The following is a 22,611-nucleotide window of genomic DNA, read 5'->3' as shown; positions in this document are numbered from 1 at the left end:
CTTATATGTATGTAATATAATTTTACTGAATCTTCAGATTTTTCAATATGCTAAGCCACTGGTTTTAAATTGATATTAATCAAATTAATATTCAATTTTTCACCCTTGTTTTATATATATATATATATATATATATATATATACACATACACACACACACACACACACATATATATATATATATATATATATATATATATATATATATATATATATATATATATATATATATATATATATATATATATATATATATATATATATATATATATATATACAAATATTCTATAATTATAAACATAATTATAATTAGCTGACCCCTAATTATAATTATGTTTATAATTATAGAATATTCATATAATTTTACCTATAAAGGTTATTTTAATGTACCGATCCACTTGGTAAAATTATTAATTACTGATTGATTAATTAATTAATTTTACCCTTTTATTATATATATATATATATATATATATATATATATATATATATATATATGGTGTGGAGGAACTCACGAATAATCAATGGCTGTGCAATCGATATGTGTAAATATGTATATATCATTTTTTTAAAAAATATTATTTATATTTAAATCATGTTTTATCTATATTTTTAAATTACATATTTTTTTATTTTTTTATTTATGTATGCATGAGCTGATCTGCGTCGGACACCGGAATGATTTTTAATCACTCTATGGAGTGTTTGGGTGTTGGTTTGGTGTCTAGCACAGGATAGCCTACCTCATGGGCAGGTAGAATCTCTTTAATTTTGGTTGGTAATCAACCTAGGAGAAGGAAATCTCCAAAATAAAACCTGAGGCCTTGGAAGTTCCCAGTTTTACCAATTCTCATGTCACACCAGCAAAAGTCTTCTTGGGCCAATAGGTGGGAGTAGTGCAATGCAAGCTACACCCATTGAAAATTACTCATCTGCACAGATACTTCTTGTACACCAAATCTTAGTAAAATCATTAAATTGGTTGGCAGAAACCTAAAAATGCACTTTGCACCTTACTCTGAAATGTTCCAAACAGATTCAGTAAATAGCAAAAAAGGCTTGGGAACATCAGGGAATTGGTCTGGCTCAGCAGGTGTCCCAGCATGTCACAGGTTGGGCCTGGTCATCATCCTGCCACTGTGGTCAAACAATCGTCAAGAAGAAGAAAAAAATAAACATCCTCTGAATTTTGGCTGTTGAAATGTGCACACATTTCTTGATAATTTCAACAAGAGGCCAGAAAGGCATAATGCACTTATTGCATGTGAGCTTAAAAAAATTCCCTTGATATAGTTGCACTCTCTGAAACTTGTCTCTCTGGTGAGGGTCAAATAAATTAACCTACCTATGGACATACCATCTTCTGGAGTGGCCTACCTGAGGGTCAGCATAGAGAATCTTGGGTTTGCTCTCAAGAATTCATTAGTATCCTCCATTGCAGAATTTCCAGGTGGTATATCTGAACGAACCATGTCATGCCATAAAAAACTGACAAAAGGTAAGTTTCTTACCATTGACAGTATTTATGCACCAACAATGTCTCATTCTAACGAAACTGTAAGACAATTTTATGATGATCTAATACAATTACTGAGGTTAGTGCCGATTCTTTTGATAATATTGGGAGATTTCAACACAATAGTTGGAAATGACTACATTTCATGGCCTGTTTTAGGCCGACATGGAATTGGAAAATGTAATAAAAATGGAGTAGCTCTTTCGATATTTTGTACTGAAAATAATCAGGTTGTTACCAACATTCTGTTTAAGCAGAAAAATAAATATAAAACTACCTGGATGCACTCAAGATCTAAGGCCTGGCATCTCATAGATTATATTTTGATCAGAAAGTATGATATGAAAGATGTTTCTAGTGTTTAGGCCATGAGAGGAGCAGAGAGCTAGACTGACCATCATCTAAAGCATGGAAAAATTAATTTTTCAATAATGCCTAAAAGTTAACAGTCTGGTCCTAAGGTACCGAAAAAGTTAAATGTTGCAAACTTCAAATTACCAAGTAACTTTCAAAGATTCCATGATGCTATAGAAAGTATCAATCTTGATCCAAATAGTCTATGGGAAGATTTCAAAGCAAAAGTATTTCAGGCTGCAAGTTCTATATATCACATAAGTCCAGTGAGTGGTTTTCAGACAAATCACCAGAAATTCATAATCTACTTTTAGAAAAACAAAATTTAGGTAATACACTTCTTTCTTAGTCATTGAACCCCAATTCAAATGAAGCTTATGGGAAACAAAGCTGAAAGGGAAAGTGCAGGCTACTCTAAGGAAAATTAAACAGGAATGGTGGAATGACAGAACAAAAGGGGCACAGGAAGCAGCCGATAGAAATTATGCCAAGGGTTTGTACTCTTATGTTAAGGAGGTATATGGCCCAAAATTTCTTCAATAGCTCCAGTGAGAACAGCAAATGGACATTTGCATTTGATTGACACCATTTCTATTCATAAGTGCTGGGTAGAACATTTTTCTGCACTTTTGAATAGACCATCATCTGTTGACATGAGAATGATAGAAAAATCAAACACCTTCCTGTTATAGAAGAGATGGCATTTGAACCAATTTTAAATGACATTTATTTAGCTGTGAATAAGCTGAATAACAATAAGTCTTCAGAATCAGATGGAATCTGTGCAGAAGTCTTGAAATATGGGGTGACAAAATGTTTGAACTATTAAATATATTAATTTGTCACTATTGGAGAACTGAGGAAGTGCCTCAAGACTGAATTGATGCCATTTTAGTCTTCTTGTATAAATCAGGGCCAAAGGATCTGTGTGGTCATTTTCATGGGATTTCACTTTTGCCTGTAGTTGGAAAGGTACTTGCCCGCATTTTGTTTGAACATTTAAATACCTTCACAGTTCCAAATCTAGTATCTGAGTCTCAGTGTGGTTTTTGCTCCTCCAGGGGCATAGTTGACTGTATCTTTAGTATTAGACAATTTCAGGGATAGTGCATTAAACAGAATCTTGCCCTATACCATTGCTTTGTTGATTTAATCAAGGCATTTGATACTGTGGCTAATACTAAGGAAAATAGGTTGCCTAGAAAAATTTGTAAACATGTTCAGGATTTTGCATCAAGATATGAAGGCAAGAGTTAATTTTGGTGGTAAGTTCTCTGAATCTTTTGCCATGGAAAATAGAGTAAAGCAAGGAAACCTTGATGCACCCACCCTCTTTGCAACATATTCTGCTGTTGTTCTGTCACACGCTTTTCAAAACTCTGAGTAGGGTATTTACATAAAATATCGAACAACAGGGAATGTCTTTAATCTGACCAGACTGAAATTCAAAGCAAAGGTTTTTACTTAACTCATTGGGGAACTCTAATATGCTGACAATTGCAATCTAGTCAGTCACTCTGAAATAGGCTTGCAATCTCTTGCATCTGCATTTGACACAGTTTGTGATGATTTTGACCATCAACTTGAAAAAACAGTTGTAATGTATCAACCTGTATGTGGTGCTGTTTGCAACCCCACTAAAATTTTTGTTAAGGGTAAGTTACCTGAGGTTGTTGGCTCTTTCATTTACTTTAGAAGCTCTGTACAAAATGATGGAAATCTGGACACAGAAATACACCTGCAAATTGAAAGGGAAACACAAGCATTTAGTGGTTTGGAGTCACGTGTTTGGTGCCAACAACATAAATAACAACACAAAATTGGCTCTTTACAAATCATTTGTCTTACTATCCCTGTTGCATTCTTGTGAAACATGGACGTGTTATAAAAGACATTTCAAATTGCTAGAACAATTCCACCAAAAATGCTTTCACTGCATTTTAAACATTAAATGGAGTTTTTTTACTCCAGACACAGATGTCTTTGTGTCTGCAGACATCACTTCAATTAAATCAATGATTCTGAAAAACCAAATGAGATAGTCTAGCCATATTGTTTGAATGGTGGATAAACACACACCTAAACAGCTGTTTTATGGTAAGCTTGCAGAGGGGAAATGCAATTGGTGTAAGCCTAAAAAGCGGTTTAAGGATGGTATAAGGACTACCATGAAGCCACTTGGAATGGATCCAAAGGCCACAGAAACCCTTGCTTTGGATTGAGCTGGATGACAAACAAAAATGTGGAGTTGAGTGGAAACATTTGAGAAGGCCAGGATAACACATGCAAGACTCAAGAGAGATTTAAAGAAAAATGTTGCGATCGAGGTGAATCGCAGTGACCTTTTTGTGTACACAGTTTGTGACAGACCTTGCTTTTCTTTTGCTGGGCACAAATCTCATTTGAGGACCCATGAAAAACAAACCTCCACTTACTATTCTGCCCATATGTAATTTTGGGAGCTGTACTTTTGTGATCCTTTCTAAAAATTTGTGTAAGAGTCTGACAGTCCCTAGCTGAAAGTTATGGCTTTCTTCCGGAGTTTTGTTTCGACGATGAGGATTTTCCCTCTTTCTCAAAGGCTGTCATTACTTTCGAGACAGTAAACATTTTGGCTGTTTTCTTGATACACCAAACATTTTGGCTGTTTTCACTATGCTAGTGCCTGCCATATGAGCACCAACAATTTAACCTCTTTGAAAGTCCAATAGATCTGTCATGTTAATGAATTTTAATTACTTTTTTCTGATGATATCTGAAAAGAAACAGCAGTTTTAGCAAAACATATTAAGCAACACTAATAAATCAAAAAATGTAAAAATAAAAAAAGCTTTTGATGGTTTTATAGATATTTCAAAATTATGATGCTATGATGCTAGGTGTTTCTATTATTTTGTAGAACCCCTCTTTTACACTTTTTACTCTTATTTGTTTCAGTCATTTGACTGTGGCCATGCTGGAGCACCGCCTTTGGTCGAGCAAATCAACCCCAGGACTTATTCTTTGTAAGCCGAGTACTTATTCTATTGGTCTCTTTTGCTGAACCACTAAGTTACGGGGACATAAACACACCACCATCGGTTGTCAAGCGATGTGGGGGGGGGGACAAACACAAACACACATATATACGACAGGCTTCTTTCAGTTTCCATCTACCAAATCCACTCTCAAGACTTTGGTCGACCCAAGGCTATAATAGAAGACACTTGCCCAAAGTGCCATGCAGTGGGACTGAACCTGGAACCATGCAGTTCGTAAGCAAGCTACTTACCACACAGCCACTCCTATGCCTGTATATATTTATTATGTAAGTAAGGAAAAATCCTAGCTGTGCCCTCTTGAAGCATATCAGCTTATTCCAGTATTATAATGCAGTATGTAGTTGTTGCATAAGCACTTCATCCAAATGTATTATTTGTCTGTTGAATTTGTATTAGGAAATTTCATATATGTTTACCCAACATGTACAATTTTGTGATTCATATTAGCAAATGAAATGTCTGTAATAGTGAATAAATAATACCAAAAACTTTTCCAGATTCCTTCTTTGTTATATTTGTAAAACTTGTATGTAACAAATCTACTACATATGTGGGAAATTCTGTCTGTGGGTATGTTTGTGGAGTTGTTAGCTAACTCCTCCTACATCGTTTTATTGATTTCAATGAAACTTGACACATGAGTATAACTCATGTCTGGAAACCTCATGGCATACTCAGATTGTTGAAAAAAAAATCGATAATAGGGCCCCTGGAAGGGATTCTTATATATATCTAATATATTTCATTTTAACAGCCAAGGGAAACAACCCATTCATCTTCCTAAATCATTTGGTATAAATCAAATTGAATATGCTTATTTCTTAGTATTTGAACTGTTAGAGTTATTTTTGCAATTTATCCAGTACAACCCTTAAACCAGTAAATAGTATTTTCCTAAACAATAGATCCACTTATTTCGGTTAGTGACTTATTCACAAATATACCAACACTAGCACTACTGAGGGTAATATTCTCTGGGAATGCACAAAAGCCCTTTTCAGACTTATTTACTTTGAATTGCTGTTATCTCATATCTTATTAGCCTATTATTACATAATATGCTTCATGATTTTAGTATACGTACCTTATTAGTACTTCCTAAGTTCTATATACTCTGGGAACACATTAAAGACCTTTTCAGGGCTGCTTTATTTTAATTCTTACTATCAGGTAACTAATTTTATGTTATTGCATAACTGACTTTACAATTTGGGTATTCATAAATTATTGGGAATTCCTAAAAACAAGATCCTGTGCAAGGCAGTTTGGTATTCTCTGTAAATGCACAAAAACCGTTTTAAGGGCTACATACTTTGTATTGTCGTTGTTGGATTAGCGAAACAATTATGAGAACAGAACCAAGGGATGAACTCTGCTTTCCCAGGAATTTACCGGGTACATCAGCTAGTTTAAAATAAAGACAACTTATGAAGAGCCTGATGGAAAGTCACACCAACAGAACAACAGCCAACCATTTATTATAACCTATTAACACCTTGGCTCTGTCTAAGGATAATATATTTTGATAAGTACCAGACGTTTGTTATCTTCTTCCCAATATTAATAACTTGTTAATAATGTTGCAATTACATTATGATAAACATTGCACAAGTGGTTGGCATTAGGAAGGGTATCTAGCCCCAAAACCCATGCCAGCATGAAACATGGTTAAATGATGATGATATATATATATATATATATATATGAATTGGCCACTAGTCTGAAAAAGAAGCACACTCTAAAACATTAGACCAGTAGAGAGGTTATATGCTTCCAGCCATTTGAATCTGACAATTTTATAGGTGTGAAACCAATGGTCACTCTTTGACCAGCCATCACAAACAACCTTTTAAATATATATATATATATATATATATATATATATATATATATATATATATATATATATACACACACACACACACATATATATACACATACACACATGTGTGTGTGTGTGTCTGTATATACCGACATACATACATACAATATTGTTTGTGTTTTTAATAATCTCTATGCTGTGATGTAACACAGTTGGTTGTTGTTTTCTTTTGCTTTTGTTCTTGTCACCTGGGAAACTGTATTATTTTTTAAAATCTATTAAAAAAGAAACAAAATATACTCACTCATAGAGTTACAAAAATATGTGTATGATCATGCACATACATATGTGAGTGTGTGTGTGTGTGTGCATCTGCTTATCTGTATGTATAAGCACATAAGGTGCACATATAATACATACATAAACGCAGACATGCACACACATCAACTCAGACATCATTATACACATTTTGTTGTTGCTGGTGGTGGTGGTGGTGGTGGTGGTCTTCTACCAATAGGTATTAATGTTTTTGTAGACATCCCACCATCTCTGAGGATTTCTAGTTTGACAACATACCACTACCACTATCTTGTTTTTTTCAATTTCAGCCAAATCAATGATTCTTGGGTAACTTGTTTTAATAATAATCTTCATCCAACAAGGGAGCCTTTGCATAGTCACTTGGCCAGCTAGAAATAACAGCTAAATATCACTCATATGACACCTTACCATTTTGGAAAAAAATAGAGAAATAAATAATAAATAATTCTTTTTACTATAGGCACAAGGCCTGAAATTAGGGGGGAGGGGGCTAGTCGATTAGATCGACCCCAGTATGCAACTGGCACGTGATTTAATAAATAATAAATAATGGAGTAAAAAACACACAATGCATGAAAATTAGATGGGATTTTCATGACAAAAATACATTTGATTTTCAGTCTGATCAATTGAACTGGAGCTTACCTAGGGCTAAACACCACCACTATCAAGAACAACAACAGTCTTCCTACAACACCTCAAGGTGTTGCATTTCCTAATGAGAAAACTCCAGTCATTCTTATATCGAGACAAACATTATTTAGTTTTACAGTTCGACAAATACCATAATTAAATTTTAGAGTTTCACATCAGTTTAACATTGTTCTAGATCCTTCTGTGACTCTGTTTATTAAATTGTGAGCTTTATTGTGGCTCTCAGTCAATCTCATCATCACCAGATCATATTATCTGTCCTTCACATCTGTTGTTAAAATAGTTAATGTCATTTATGTGAACTGAGTTCGAATCAAGCCGTGGGTTAAATTTTGTCTTCCAGTAAACACAGTAAACACATTTATCTGTCAGTAGTTCTCTCCTATTATTAATAAGAAGAATATGCAGCAATGAAAAATAGCTTACTATCATTGAATGTGGCAGCATCTTTTTTAGTTTGCAATCTGCAGTTCAATTCCAGTTGTAGGTTATAACCCCCACCAAGGTCATATGTTGAAGACAATATAAAAATACAGTTTTAGTTGTTGTTTATACACTGTATACAGTCTTCAATACTGCTTAAATACCATATACAGTCTTTAGTACTGTGTATAGACTATAGACAATTTTCATTAGTCTATACTCTATATACAGTTTTCAGTACTGTATATATACAATATATAGTCTTCAGTACTATGTATATACTGCATATAGTCTTCACTGATATCAATACATATACAGTCTTCAGTACTGTGTATATACTATATACAATCTTTAATACTGTGTATATGCCATATACTTTCTTAATACTGTGCATACACTATATACAACCTGCACTACTATGTATATACAGTACACAATCTTTATTACTGTATATACACATGGTACAGTTTCTATTGGCATCTATTATCTATTTGTCAAATAAGATGTAAAATTGAAGTAAAAGCAGTTGTTTCACATTTAAACATCTCAAACACTATCATAAGTTCAATTCCCAACCAGAACACTCAAATATGTTTGTCAGTGAAATCTCTGCAAATATGTTCCAGTGTGCTCCATCTTCACTTCAAGTATCTCTTCTTGGGAAGCAAAACAGTCATTAAAGAACCACTTCCTTCATCACTATGAATCTCTCTCCTTCCTCAGTTTGATTTCGGATCTATCATACTTTCTCTCATGTCACAGTCACCAATGTTACTCACCATTATCATCATCATTTAACATCTGTGTTCTATACTGGCATGGGTTGGATGATTTGACGGGGACCAACAGATCCAAGGACTGTGCTCATTGTCAACTTTGGCATGATTTCTATGGTTGGATGCTCTTCCTGATACCAACCCCTCTACAGCATGTATTGGGTGCTTTTTACACACCACCAGCAATAGTGAGGCTGCCATGCTGCTTGCAAGACTATGAACTCTGAAAGACATGACTTTATGCTAAGAACTGAGGGTTTTACATATGAGAGAAGGGACAAGAGCAGAACAGGTTTCTTATTGTGGAGGGCATTGTGAGAATTTATATCAAGTAAATATAGTTGTACTTGACATCAATAACACCTTCAACTTGGCCTGACAGGGCAATTTCCTAAGTAAACAGACTCTACACCATGCCAAGCATGTTACAATTGTGTCATTTCTTCAAGTAGAATCTTCCTGTCAGACTAATCATTGTAGCATGCATTCAGCAGACACCCCCCCTCTCTGACCTACATTCTAACAACTGTGGTGTGCCTCAAGGTCCGGGTTTTCTCTCTTGTACATTACTCACCTAGATGCTGTAACATCAACAACACACACTTCTAATTCTGTTGTCATTCCTACTCTAGGCACAAGGCCTGAAATTTTTGGGGAAGGGGGCCTGTCGATTAGATCGACCCCAGCACACAACTGGTACTTAATTTATCGATCCCGAAAGGATGAAATGCAAAGTCAACCTCGACAGAATTTGAGCTTAGAACATAGAGACACCACAAACCCAACATAAACCGATTCCATGAACAAAGATGTGGAGAAGATGACAGCACCACAACTTATTCAGTTGCAACCACAAACATTCAGTTACTACATACATCAATTAAGCAGACATGAATTTCACAAACTCTGGTGCATGAGCGTGTGTAGGAATGACAGTGATAGTGGGTGAAGTTGACAATGTGACTGATTTGAAATATCTAAAATTACACGCACAAACTCACACACACTCTCTCTCCCACAAACCCCACATATAGACGAAATACAGACTGACTTAATGAGTAACTGAAATTGTTTAAAATCTTATGACAGAACAAAGATACTGGTTTCAATTCTCTGCAGATAAGTATCATATCTATTACACTTGATATTCAGAGTTTGTTCAGTACACTGAACAAACACAAACACATCTCTATAAAAGCTTGTCAAAGGAGTTGTACCTATTTTGTGGGCGGTAAATTAACTTCTTTCCCTTGTTTCAAACCTACTCCACTTACTCTGGATTACCACTAAAGTGTAATCCACTCTCTTGTAGATGTTTGGAAAAATATAAAATCCTCCCCTCCTCCTATCAACCACGGAAGACCCGAAGGAGGACAGAGGTGCTCGCCTTTTTGTTATATCACTAAACTATTGGACATTTTAATTTCCATAAAATGAATTTCAGTCACTAAGAGCTTCATCTTGTAGATGACATGATGGCCTCAGTTATTTTAGATTAACTGAGGTCATATAGGGAGAGAGGTTATCTCAGAAATATGTACCATTTCAATCAGAGGAATGTTAACTATTAAAGGCCAGTGTCCCCAGAGTGGGACAGGGAAGATTTAGTTCTCAGCAGCTTCATTCCATCTAACCAAAGAAGAACATCAACTCTTGAAAGTCGTTCAGGATATAACAAATATTTACTTTATTGTAATTGTTCTTTAATCCCAAGCCAGTTCCAACTGACAGTACTTAAGAACAAAGAAGTTCAAAACATGGCTGTTTTGTTTTTTCTCTTTGATATACTATATCCAATTTGCCTACGTTTTTTTTAAGATGAGGGGTGATTTGGCCATTATTTCTAGCAGATTCAATGGTCCATTTAGAGAGAGCCTCATTGTTTCTTCTAAATCAGATATACGCCTAGGTGCAGGCATGGCAGTGTGTTTAAGAAACTCATTTTGAAACTACATGGTTTCTGCTTCAGTCCCACTGCACAACACTTTGGGTGAGTGTCTTCTACTAAAACATTAGGCTGACCAATGCCTAGTGAGTGAATTTGATGGACAGAAACTGTGTGAAAGCCCATTGCGTATATACATAACAACCCCTGCCAGCATGGAAGGTGGACGTTAAATGATGATGATGTGTTGGCGGCATGTAAAAAATACCATTCGAGTGTGGCCGATGCCAGTGTTGCCTGACGGGTACCTGTGCTGGTGGCACATAAAAAGCACCATTCAAGCATGGCTGACGCTAGTGCCACCTGGCCGGCTCCCATGCCAGTGGCATGTAAAAAGCACCCACTACACTCTCAGACTGGTTGGCATTAGGAAGGGTATCCAACTGTAGAAACTTTAGTAAATCAGATTGAAGCTTGGTGCAGCCTCCTGGCTTGTCAGTTCTCTGTCAAACCATCCAACCCATGCCACCATGAAAGGTGGACATTAAACAACGATGATGATGATGATGATGTATATATATATACACCTATATATAAGGAATGGAGTAGATAAGATCTGGGCTACATATATTTCATAGTTATTGGAACCTTGGAAGTGGTAAATATCTAAGCAAGGTGTATACCACAGGCTACTCATCAGGCCAAGGATAGCTTTCTTCCAATACCTTGATCCTTGGATCTTTATATATATATATATATATATATATGCACATATATATATATATATATATATATATATATATATATATATATGTGTGTGTGTGTGTGTGTGTGTGCATATATATATATATATATACAAGGATTGGACAAAATAATGAAAACACCTGGCATCATAATTTTGAAATATCTGTAAAACTGTCAAAAGCTTGTTTATTTTTATGTTTTTTGATTTGTTATTAGTGTTGCTTAATATGTTTTGCTAAAATTGCTGTTTCTTTGCAGATATCATCAGAAAGAGGTAATTAAAATCCATTGAAATGACAGATCTATCAGGCTTTCAAAGAGGTCAAATTGTTGGTGCTCGTATGGCAGGTGCTAGCATAACGAAAACAGTCAAAATATTTAGTGTATCAAGAAGTAATGACAGCCTTTGAGAAAGAGGGAAAACCTCGTCAAAACAAAACTCTGGAAGAAAACCAAAATTTTCAGATAGGGACCATCAAACTCTTACACAAATTGTTAGAAAGGATCACAAAAGTACAGCTCCCAAAATTACTGCAGAGCTTAATGACCACCTTGAGAACCCAGTTTGCACAAAACTGTTCAATGGGAGCTGCACAAAGCTGGATTTCACAGGAGGGCTGCAATCAGAAAACCACTACTTTCAAAAACAAACACTGTACACCATTTACAGTGAAGTAAAATCTTACAGAATTGGTCCCTAGAACAGTGGAAGAATGTTATTTTCTCGGACACATCATCCTTTACCATATTTCTGACCACCGGCTGAGTATACGTGTGGAGACAGCCAAAAGAAGCATTTGACCCAGACTGCCTTCTTCCAACTGTTAAACTTGGAGGAGGATCTATAGTGCCCCAGCATGACTATGGTCCAATGACAAATAAAGATAAATAAACTCAGGCCAAATTGACAAGATATTCCTTTCATTTTCACCTGTAAATCAGGTTATTTTTACTCACTCCTTTCCATAAACTAAACACACACACACATGTGTACAAAGTTAATGAAACGTGGAGAGGTATTCCAATAATAAATTCCACCAAATATCAAATGTGAACATAAAACCATATTCAAAAATAAAACTGCAAAGTTCTGCAAAACAAACCTGAAGTTTTCTTGTTTCTATTCCCACTTCATTCTTCACATATTTTCCCAATTTAGAAACTCATGATAATGCACACACACACATGCTGACATACATACACACACAAACAAGCATACACTCACCTGCCTGCTCTCTCATATGTGTACTCATACACTTAGATGCCCCTCTCAAATTCACACAAAGACATCACATGCATACACATATACATAAACTCACTCACCATGAACACATCTGTATGTGTGTGTCTATGTGTACATATATATGTCTATGTATGTGTGTATACATATATATATATATATATGTATATATATGCATACATGTATTGTATGTATTCACACACACATATATATATATATATAAATGTGTGTACACACAGTTACATTTTTAACAGTTACATAATTTCATTTGTTTATTCAAACGTAATTCATTACAATTTCATAATTTAGTTTAGCAAAAAGCACACAGAAAACTTAATCAATGTTTTTCTTTTTTATTTCCTATTTGTTTCCTTTTATTACTTTTAAATTTACATTTATTTGTTTTATTTATATTTTTACCTTTCAAATTATAAAATTCATATTCTGAAAAATCAATTATTTCTGAAAAATACATTATTTAACGTCTGTTTGTGATGAAGCTGTAAGATAGGACACACACACACACACGCATATACAGACTCATATACATGCATGTATGTGTGTGTGTATCTATATATATACACATATGCATATGCACACATACATATGATATGTATATCCATATATGGGTGTATATATATATATATATATATATATATATATATATATATATACACATATATATATATATATATATATATATATATATACACACACACACACTTACATAAATTTTTTCTGTTATAACCATAGATTCCATTGCGTAAATAGCGACATGAATGCAAATCCTATCAGGCTGCTTACATTTAATTATTAAAGAGTTAAATAAGAGAGTCTAAAAGAAAATTATATAAAAATAAAGCATTAACAAATATGGTTTTAATATACTCAGCTATTAATAAATACCCACACACACACGTGTGTGTGGATGGGTGTGTATGAGACAACCCTTTGTTTTCAATGTGCAAATAAAGCAGATATACTCTGGTTTTAATTCCCTTACAAGGCATGCTGGGTGTGTGGGTACAGTTAGTGTCCAAGGGAGATAAATCTTTAGATTTTTTTTTTTTAAATGTGCAAACTATAAGCAATATAATTTTAACAAATATCATAATGAATAATGGTTTGTTTGTTTTTTCAAATGACGAACAAATAAACTTAATTGTATTCAATATATTATCAAGTGAGTTGAGGAAAGAGCTAATGAAAGTGTCTAAATGCAGAGGAAAATCAAAGATAAATAAAAAAACATTATTTTATATATTAGGGATAATGAATGTCCTTTAACAGACACTGATGCAATTGAAATGTGATGGTTCCAGTAGTAAGTTTATCAATATTATCAAGCTTCAGTGATTGAAGAAAAGAAGGAGCTTCTGTTTAGTTACTTGATCTGCAAGAAAGAGCAGACATCATTCACATATCCTTCCATATCATCTTTAAAAATGGGAAGGACTACATAGGAGTTGTTGTTGTTAGCACTCCGTTGCGGCTTCCAGTTGATCCAATCAACAGAACAGCCTGCTCGTGAAATTAACGTGCAAGTGGCTGAGCACTCCACAGACACGTGGACCCTTAACGTAGTCCTCGGGGATATTCAGCGTGACACAGAGTGTGACAAAGCTGGCCCTTTGAATTACAGGCACAATAAAAACAGGAAGTAAGAGTGAGAGAAAGTTGTGGTGAAAGAGTACAGCAAGGTTCGCCACAATCCCCTGCCGGTGCCTCATGGAGCTTTAGGTGTTTTCGCTCAATAAACACTCACAACGCCCGGTCTGGGAATCGAAATCGTGATCCTACGACCACGAGTCCGCTGCCGTAACCACTGGGCCATTGTGCCTCCTAGGAGTAGATAGGTATAAAAGAGAGGATGGTCATCACTGGCATGTTTTTGTCCATAAGTCTGGTTAAAGCAGACTTGAGGCTAAACAAAAACAACTGCTGTAAAATTTTCACTACCCAAATGACAGTTACAGTGTAATTGAAAACTTGTGATAATTCCCAGATCAGGTTCATTAGAGTAAATATCTACATGAATAACCTTTGGTGGTGAAGTTAATAAGAAATACTATTACTGTTAAGTTAAAAGCAAACTTTTCAAGTTGAAATGCATACTCATGAATAAGATACATGATAACAATGAAAAAGGAAAAAAACAAGCTTATTATTTTGTTTTCATTGATGCTTTTGCTCTGGCAGATTTTTATGCTGACACTATACCAGAAGAGTGAGCTGAATCAAATGGTCCTTTGGGTCATTCCATCTCCTTCGACTTTCTAACAAAATCCTTGCTGTTCCTAACAAGGTTGTTTTCTACAACATGGTATTAATAATAACAAATAAGCTGGGAAGCTGGCCGAATTGTTATTATGCCAGGCAAAATGTTTAGTGGCATTTCATCCATATTTACATTTTGAGTTCAAATTCCACTGGGGTTGATTTTTCCTTTCATCCTTTTGGTGGGGTCAATGAAATAAGTACCAGTTGTGCACTGGGGTAGATTACATTGACTAGCATGCTCCCTCAAACTTGCTGGCCTTGTGTCAAAATTTGAAATCATTATTATATGATTCCTAGACTGTGTGGTGCATTGTGTTCTTGAGCAAAACACTTTATCTCTACAATCACTTTGACACCTGACACATAGTACACCGTGCACCTGTTCAAGTAACATCAGTTTGATGGAGGGAGTAAGCTAATGAACAGCTCATACATTTGATCACCATAAACAAATGATTTGTGCAGGTCGTTTGGCAAAAGCTGAACACTCATACATTGACTTCAACAGGAGAGTCCATTATCACCATCACCATCATCATCATTATTATTATCTGTAATGTTTTTGCATTGGCAAATGTTATACCAACACTATACCAGAAGAGCAAGCCATATCAAATGGCCAAAGGTCCTTTGGGTCATTCCTTCTCTTTCAACTTTCTAACACTCTCTTTAGTATCCTTCCTGTTCCTAACAAGGCTGTTTTCTGCAACATTCCCATCCTGATGGTAATTCCTAACTTCTCAAGCCATGCATCCAACCTTTTACTTCTAAGTGCCTAATTCTTCATAGTTTCCTGATTTCCCTCTTCAGCTCTTGATATTTCTCAACTTTCTTACTTTCCTTCTCATTCACTCTATGGTCCCATGGTGAAGCAATATCCATAATAATTGCTTTATTTTTCTTTTCTACGACAATGTCAGGTTCTCTCGCCACAATAAAACGGTCACACTGATCTTATATTGTTCGTTTTTAGTAACCCTTTCCAGTTGATGCTTATACCATTGCTCACTTCCACTGATGTCAGAGCTTCCCATCTGGTAATATAATTCCTTCTATCTTATCAATCCTACCTCACTTCAGTACCACATATGTTTCTGACAAATTTCATTCCTATATCTATGCTGAATGTATGAACTTCCAAAGAGTTTTAGGTCATCCATGAATGACAGATAGTTTACCTTAAACTCACGTCCTCATGACAAAGCTTCATGGGAATCAATATGGCAATGTTGTATGCCTTCTCTTGTACTCTTTCTGTTCAGGTATCTTGCATTCATTAATAATATGGTTTATTGTTTAATCTTTCTCACCATACAATCTACAAAGTGGGGAAGTCACTGACATGTCAATATTGAACTTGATATAATTTGTTCTCTGTGCCTGTTCTTGGGCTGCAAAAATAAGGGCTTCAGTTTCAATGTTCAAGTTGATTTTCCTAGTTCATTTCCAGATCTTATCTTTGTCAACTGTTTCAGGCAGTTTCCCACGGCAACTGACCATACGTTGTTTTCTTCCCATCTACTCAACGTGTTATTCTGGTTGCTTTGTTTGAATTCTCCCTTTTCCTTTGCTTCATCATTGCTTAGGACTTTTATCTTTCTTACTACTACCATCAATCTCTCCCTTGAATTCTTTACATACCATGCAAGATTATTTTCCTCAGACTTCACACACAATTCACAGCTGAGACCTCTTCTTCCTCTCTGTCATAATAGATACAACCTGCCTATGTCACTTCTGGAGTGTAGAGCCCCCTTGTAGTGTAATCATTTCCGTGGTCTTTGTATCAAGCTCCCGAAGTTCATCACTTCTCCACTTGATCACACCAGTGATATACCTCAGAGTTGCAATGTCCTATGTGTTGACAGCCAGTACCTTATTCCTACCACTTTGTCTTTAGCATCAATTTCAGTCTCCGTTTATATTCCTTTGATATAAGTTCTTTCATTTGGTCTATTTCCAGGATGCCTAAGTACTTATACCTGTTATCAATTTCCTCCATAACTTGCCCATCTGGTAATATAACTCCCTCGATCTTATCAATTCTCCCTCACTTCGGTCCCATATGTTTTTATGTCAAATTTCATTCCTATATCTGTGCTGAATGTATGAACTGTCTATACAAAGAAATAAATCTGTTCATAGGATTTCCCAAAGAAAATGACAAACAAATCTGTGGTATTGAGCAGAATATTTGCTGTAGCCCATCTTTTATACCAAGACAAAATAATGTACATGATAACACTTCCAATCAGTTAAGATGAGAAACCATGAGAGCCACTGCCTGGCACTACATCAGGGCATTATTATTATTATTATTATCATCATCGTTACCATTATCATTATCATTCAACATTTGATATTTTAGGCAAATTTCTTTTGCATCACCTGCTACACCACTGTGTTGCTGAGGTGTGTGCAGCACTTTGTGTTTTTTTTTTTGTTGTATTCTATTGCATCAGTTTGTTTTGTTATGGGATTTGGTTGCAGTCTTTTGTTGTATTAGAGTTTGTGTTGTGTGTATAATGTGAGTTTAATTCTTCTGTAGGGTACCCAGCTTGTAAAGTACATGTCGTAGGGTTGTTTTATTTTATTGCATATTTATTGTATAGAGTGTGTCTTGTGTTTAAGAATTGTTTTATTTTAGTTGCACTATTAAATCGATGGTGTATTGCATAGGATATGGGCTGTTCCTAGCAGGGCTTTTTTTTTTATCGTGTAGTGTTGAGGGTCCAAGATATAGCTTCTATGTTTTCATTCATATGGTTTTTAGAATCATACCTGATACTCCAATTATTACTGGTATTATTTTCCCCTTCATGCTCCACATCTTGAACACTTCAATTTTGAGATTTTTGAAATTTGACAATTTCTCCACTTCTTTTTGGACAATATTTTGGCAAGAGACTGCAATGTCTATCAGTAAGCAGATGTTTTTTTTTTTTCAAGCCTTGATTATTATGTCTGTGTGATTAGCTTTGACTTCTTTGTCAGTTTGAACAGGCATATCCCAGATGATTGTGGTTTGGTCACTGTCATGTACCTTGTTTGGTACATGTTTACACCATTTCTTGTTAGTTTTTATGTTGTAATGTTGACATATTGCCCAGTGGATATAATTACTTACTCGGTCATGATTGTATATATATATTCAGATTTGGCTAGGATTGGACAGCCAGAGATGATGTGGTCAACTGTCTTATTGTGTTAGTTGCACAATCTGCTTTTGGTGTTTGGGATTTTATTCATTATTTTGCTTTTATAGTGATTTGTGGTCAGGCATTGGTCTTATACAGCAAGAATCAACCCTTCAGAATCACCCTTTGCCATCATCCTTTTGGGGGTCGATAAAATAAGTACTGGGGCTGATGTAATTGACTTAAACCCTCCCTGAAATTGCTTACCTTGTGTCAAAATTTGAAATCATTATTATTATGATTATTATTATTATTATCTTTAAGACTGAGTTGGCAGAATTGTTACTTGCTGGGGAAAATGGTTAGCAGCATTTCTTCCAATTTTACATTATGAGTTCAAATTCTGCCATAGTCATTTTTGCCTTTCATCCTTTCAGGATTGATAAATTAGGTACCAGTTAAACAATGGGATCAATGTAATTGACTTCGTCCTACTCCCAGAAATGCTGGCTTTGTACCAAAATTTTAAATTATTATTATTATTAATGCTTAATGACATTTTGTCTGTCTTTATATTCTGTGTTCAAATTCCACCTAAGCTGACTTTGCCTTTCATCCGTTAGTGGTTGATAAAATAAGTACCAGTTAGGTACTGGGGTCAATGTAATCAATTAACACCCTCCAACTAAAAATATGAGACCTTGTGCCTGCAGTAAAAAGAATTATTATTATTATGCACGGCAGCAAGCTGGCAGAATCATTAGTGTGCTGGACAAAATGCTTAGTGGCATTTCTTCTGTCTTTACATTCTGAGTTCAAATATAACTGAGGTTGACTTTGATTTTAATCCTTTCAGGGTTGATAAAATAAAAATTAACTGAGCATCGGGGTTGATGTAATTGACTATTACCCTCCCGCCAAATTTCAGGCATTGTACTTGCAGCAGAAGGGATAAGTTGGTGAGCTGGCAGAATCATTAGTATACCAGACAAAATGCTTAGTAGCATTTTGTCTGTCTTTATGTTCTGAGTTCAAGTTTACCTTTTACCCTTTCAGGGTTAATGAAATAAGTACCAATTAAGCACTGGGCAAGGGAGGGGGGGTCTATGTAATTGACTATCCTTCCTCTTTCCCCAAAATTTCATGTCTTATGCTTATAGTAGAATAGATTATGCCATTGCACTGTACAAATATATGAAGTACTGTTTTTACCACTGCAATTATCAAGCCTAAACAAAAGGCTGCTTCTCTCAATTAGACTCTTCCTCTCTCTGAGTGTCTGTCAGTCTTCCCCACTCTCCTCTCTGGCAGGTTGATTCTCTCGCTTCTCACACTCTCTCTCTCACCTTCAGCCTTCTTTTCTCCAACCCTCTTTCCCCTCCTCTTCCACTTTCTCTCTCCATCATCAATCAATAAAATGATATTTGTCCCACCTATATTCATTAACCTCTGTCTTTATAACACAGCCATAATAACCAAGCCACTTATGTCAAGTCATTCCACAGCCAACATCTCTACTTGCAACTGGTCAATTGATGTCTTTTGCCCCCACCTCCAAACCAACATTACTGACCATTCTTTTATATTCTGTTACACCATTATCTCCACACTTTTACTGGCTTTGCTGCATAGGTGGAACTGGGTAACTTTCTGTTATAAAACCACATAGCTACCTATCTGTTTGTACATCTATCTATCCATCTGTTGTCTGTCTGCCCTTGTGTGTGTACATATAAACAAGAATAAGAATGGTGGTTACACCATACATTACCAACGATCATTTCTATTGTGCAAGTGGCTGACAACTCCACAGACACGTGCACCCTTAACGTAGTTCTCAGGAGATTCAGCATGACATAGAGTGTAACAAGGCTGGCCCTTTCAAATACAGGTGCAACAGAAACAGGAAGGAAGAGTGAGAAAAAGTTGTGGTGTAAGAGTAGAGCAGGGCTTGCTGTTTATGTATGTGTGTGTGTGTGTATACATATATATAATTTATGTATATATTAATATTATCTTGGTTGAAAAAACTTCGATAATGCAAATATGTTAATAGTTACCAGGGTAGCAAAAACCACACAAAAACTGGGATACCATACCCAGTTAATGGGTAGAAATCCCATGTTAAAGTGATGTATTTTGAGTAGATATGAAGAATAATAATAAACGGAGCAAAACGCATATAATCAATAAGTTCCTTTAATTCCTACATACACACACACACACACACATATATATACATATATATATATATATATTTGTGTGTGTGTGTGTAAATATGGGTTTGTATATGTGTGTATACACACACACACACACACACATATACAAACACTCACCATTATATCTTGATTTAACAGCATAACTGCTAATACCGATATTGTTCTCTTCTCGGAATGATACAGTCTGTTGACATAAACTCTAAGGTTATCATTATTTATATTTCTAGTTACACTCAAATCGATCTCTCTACCCTCACAGCATTGAGTCTCTCTCTACTATTCCACTCACTGTCACACACACACACATACACACACAATTGGACAGCTTGCTCACTCAGTATCAGTTTCCTAATTCATTTTTGAAAAGAGATCTGAAATGCTTCTCTCCAACATGTCTGGTCGGAGGAAATTTAATATCTAACCTATAACCTTTGTTGTCTGGATTTGTGAAGCGATTTCTCAATAAACCACTAATAATATGCAATAGATTCTGTGAAAAACACATGTTAAGTTAGAATTAAATTTTCACAATGTTTTAATATTGCTGCAATATGTTTGATAGGTTTTTAAAGAATACTGGAACAAAAGAAACTGTCATGAGACGGAACTGTGTGAACATCAAAGAAAAGACAAGAATCTGAGGAAACTAGAAATGGTAAAAATATAATATGAATAGTCTGTATGTGAAGTTGGGAGAGGTGAGGTGCGCTGTGGTGTGGAGAAGGGGCATGTGTTTATTTATAGATATACACAGAAAAAAACCCTCTCTCATCTCTTTCTCTCTTCTTTACTGGTCACTGATATAAATATATATAAATACATATATGTACGTTTGTGTGGACACACACATATATATATGTACATATATGTGCATCTGTGGAAATATATATGTATATATATATAAATACATGAGTACAATGTCATTTCCCCAATCTCAAACTCTACTTTAATCAAGTAAGCTCAGTGATTTTAAGTTATTCGACTTAAAACTTTTTCCCCCTCACTCAACAAATCACTTTCCCAACTCTACTTGTGGCTAATGCGAATCTCCACTCCACCATCATTCATTGTATACTCTTGCACAGTGAAGCATGCATGCTCTCCTACCATCTTTCTCTCTCCCTTTTTTTATATAATCTCCTTCTTTCTTTTTTGCTTCTTCCTTTCACAAATGTTTTTTTTTATTTATGCAGGTATGTGGCACTTGTCCCTTCATCACTTCCATAACTGAAGTCTAAAACTGAATCACAAATGTCAGGCCATTGGCGACTGAACCAGCAACTCCGCAGAGATTTCTCTGTGAGAAGGGTGTTTTTCTTATTTGGTCACCCTACAGGAGGAAAGGCAAATCCTGCCTAAGAGTGGGTGAACTCTGAGGAGTCAACAGCCATCCAAATAGCATTTCTTTATTAGTACTGCCAATGGAGCCATTACTACTTAGGATAGCAGTAATAATAATAATAATAATAATAATAATAACAACAAATATCCCATGAACAAAAACAACAGATAACATCTTTGTGGGTATAGTTTTGGCTGGCAACCCCTTATAGATGATATCACGATAAAAACACTGGTGGTTGTGACACCCCACCAATACAGCCCTTTTTATGAGTGTATAGGAAAGTGGTTATACACCATTAGGTGTATACCCACTTCCGTACATTAAATTCTGAAGAAACAACGGAACGCAGATTCTGAACCATCAACACAACAATATTTATTTACAGAGGAAATAGGCAGCACTTTGCCCTTTGGTTGCTGAGACTGCTTGACACGTCCAGGCTCAGGGCCGGCCGGCCGAGAAAGAGAGTGAAAAAAGCGGGAACGTTTTAGATGTTGAACTCCACGCATGTGCATGAGACTCTTCCCATGTTCCTTCCGGAACTAGTCCCCGTGCATGCGTGGATAAGCTTACCGGAAAGGTCATCTGCTAGTAAGGCGTTACTACAAGTGTAATGACAAATAAAGATCATTACAACTAAATTCGTGAGACCTGAACCCAGAGTAAAGGTCTTTTGCATGGCAAGTGCTCCACTGCACAGCAGAGTGGACCTAGTCATTATCTAAATACTGCTACAAAGATTAGGAGAAAATGGACTGGAAATGAAGACAGAACTGTAATGAAATGTTATTACAGAAGTGAGCCTACCAAAACAGGAAACTATAAAAGAATGTCATGTTCCCTATCACAGAGCT

General features: G+C 35.5%; 1 protein-coding gene across 2 annotated transcripts in view; it reads right to left on the bottom strand.

The window, feature by feature from the left end:
* LOC106872498 (uncharacterized) overlaps positions 1–22,611 on the bottom strand; it is a 192,192-nt gene that overhangs the window by 161,230 nt on the left and 8,351 nt on the right. For both annotated transcript variants that reach the window (XM_089352395.1, XM_089352394.1), the window contains exon 2: positions 3,535–3,608. In XM_089352395.1, the coding sequence (XP_089208521.1) occupies positions 3,535–3,556 (22 nt within the window). In that variant the 5' untranslated portion in view covers positions 3,557–3,608. The remainder of the gene's footprint in view (positions 1–3,534; positions 3,609–22,611) is intronic.

Source organism: Octopus bimaculoides, chromosome 5 (genome assembly GCF_046866305.1).
Source record: "Octopus bimaculoides isolate indiv1 chromosome 5, ASM4686630v1, whole genome shotgun sequence".
Taxonomy (NCBI): Eukaryota; Metazoa; Mollusca; class Cephalopoda; order Octopoda; family Octopodidae; genus Octopus; species Octopus bimaculoides.
This window is presented reverse-complemented; position numbering and strand designations above follow the sequence as displayed.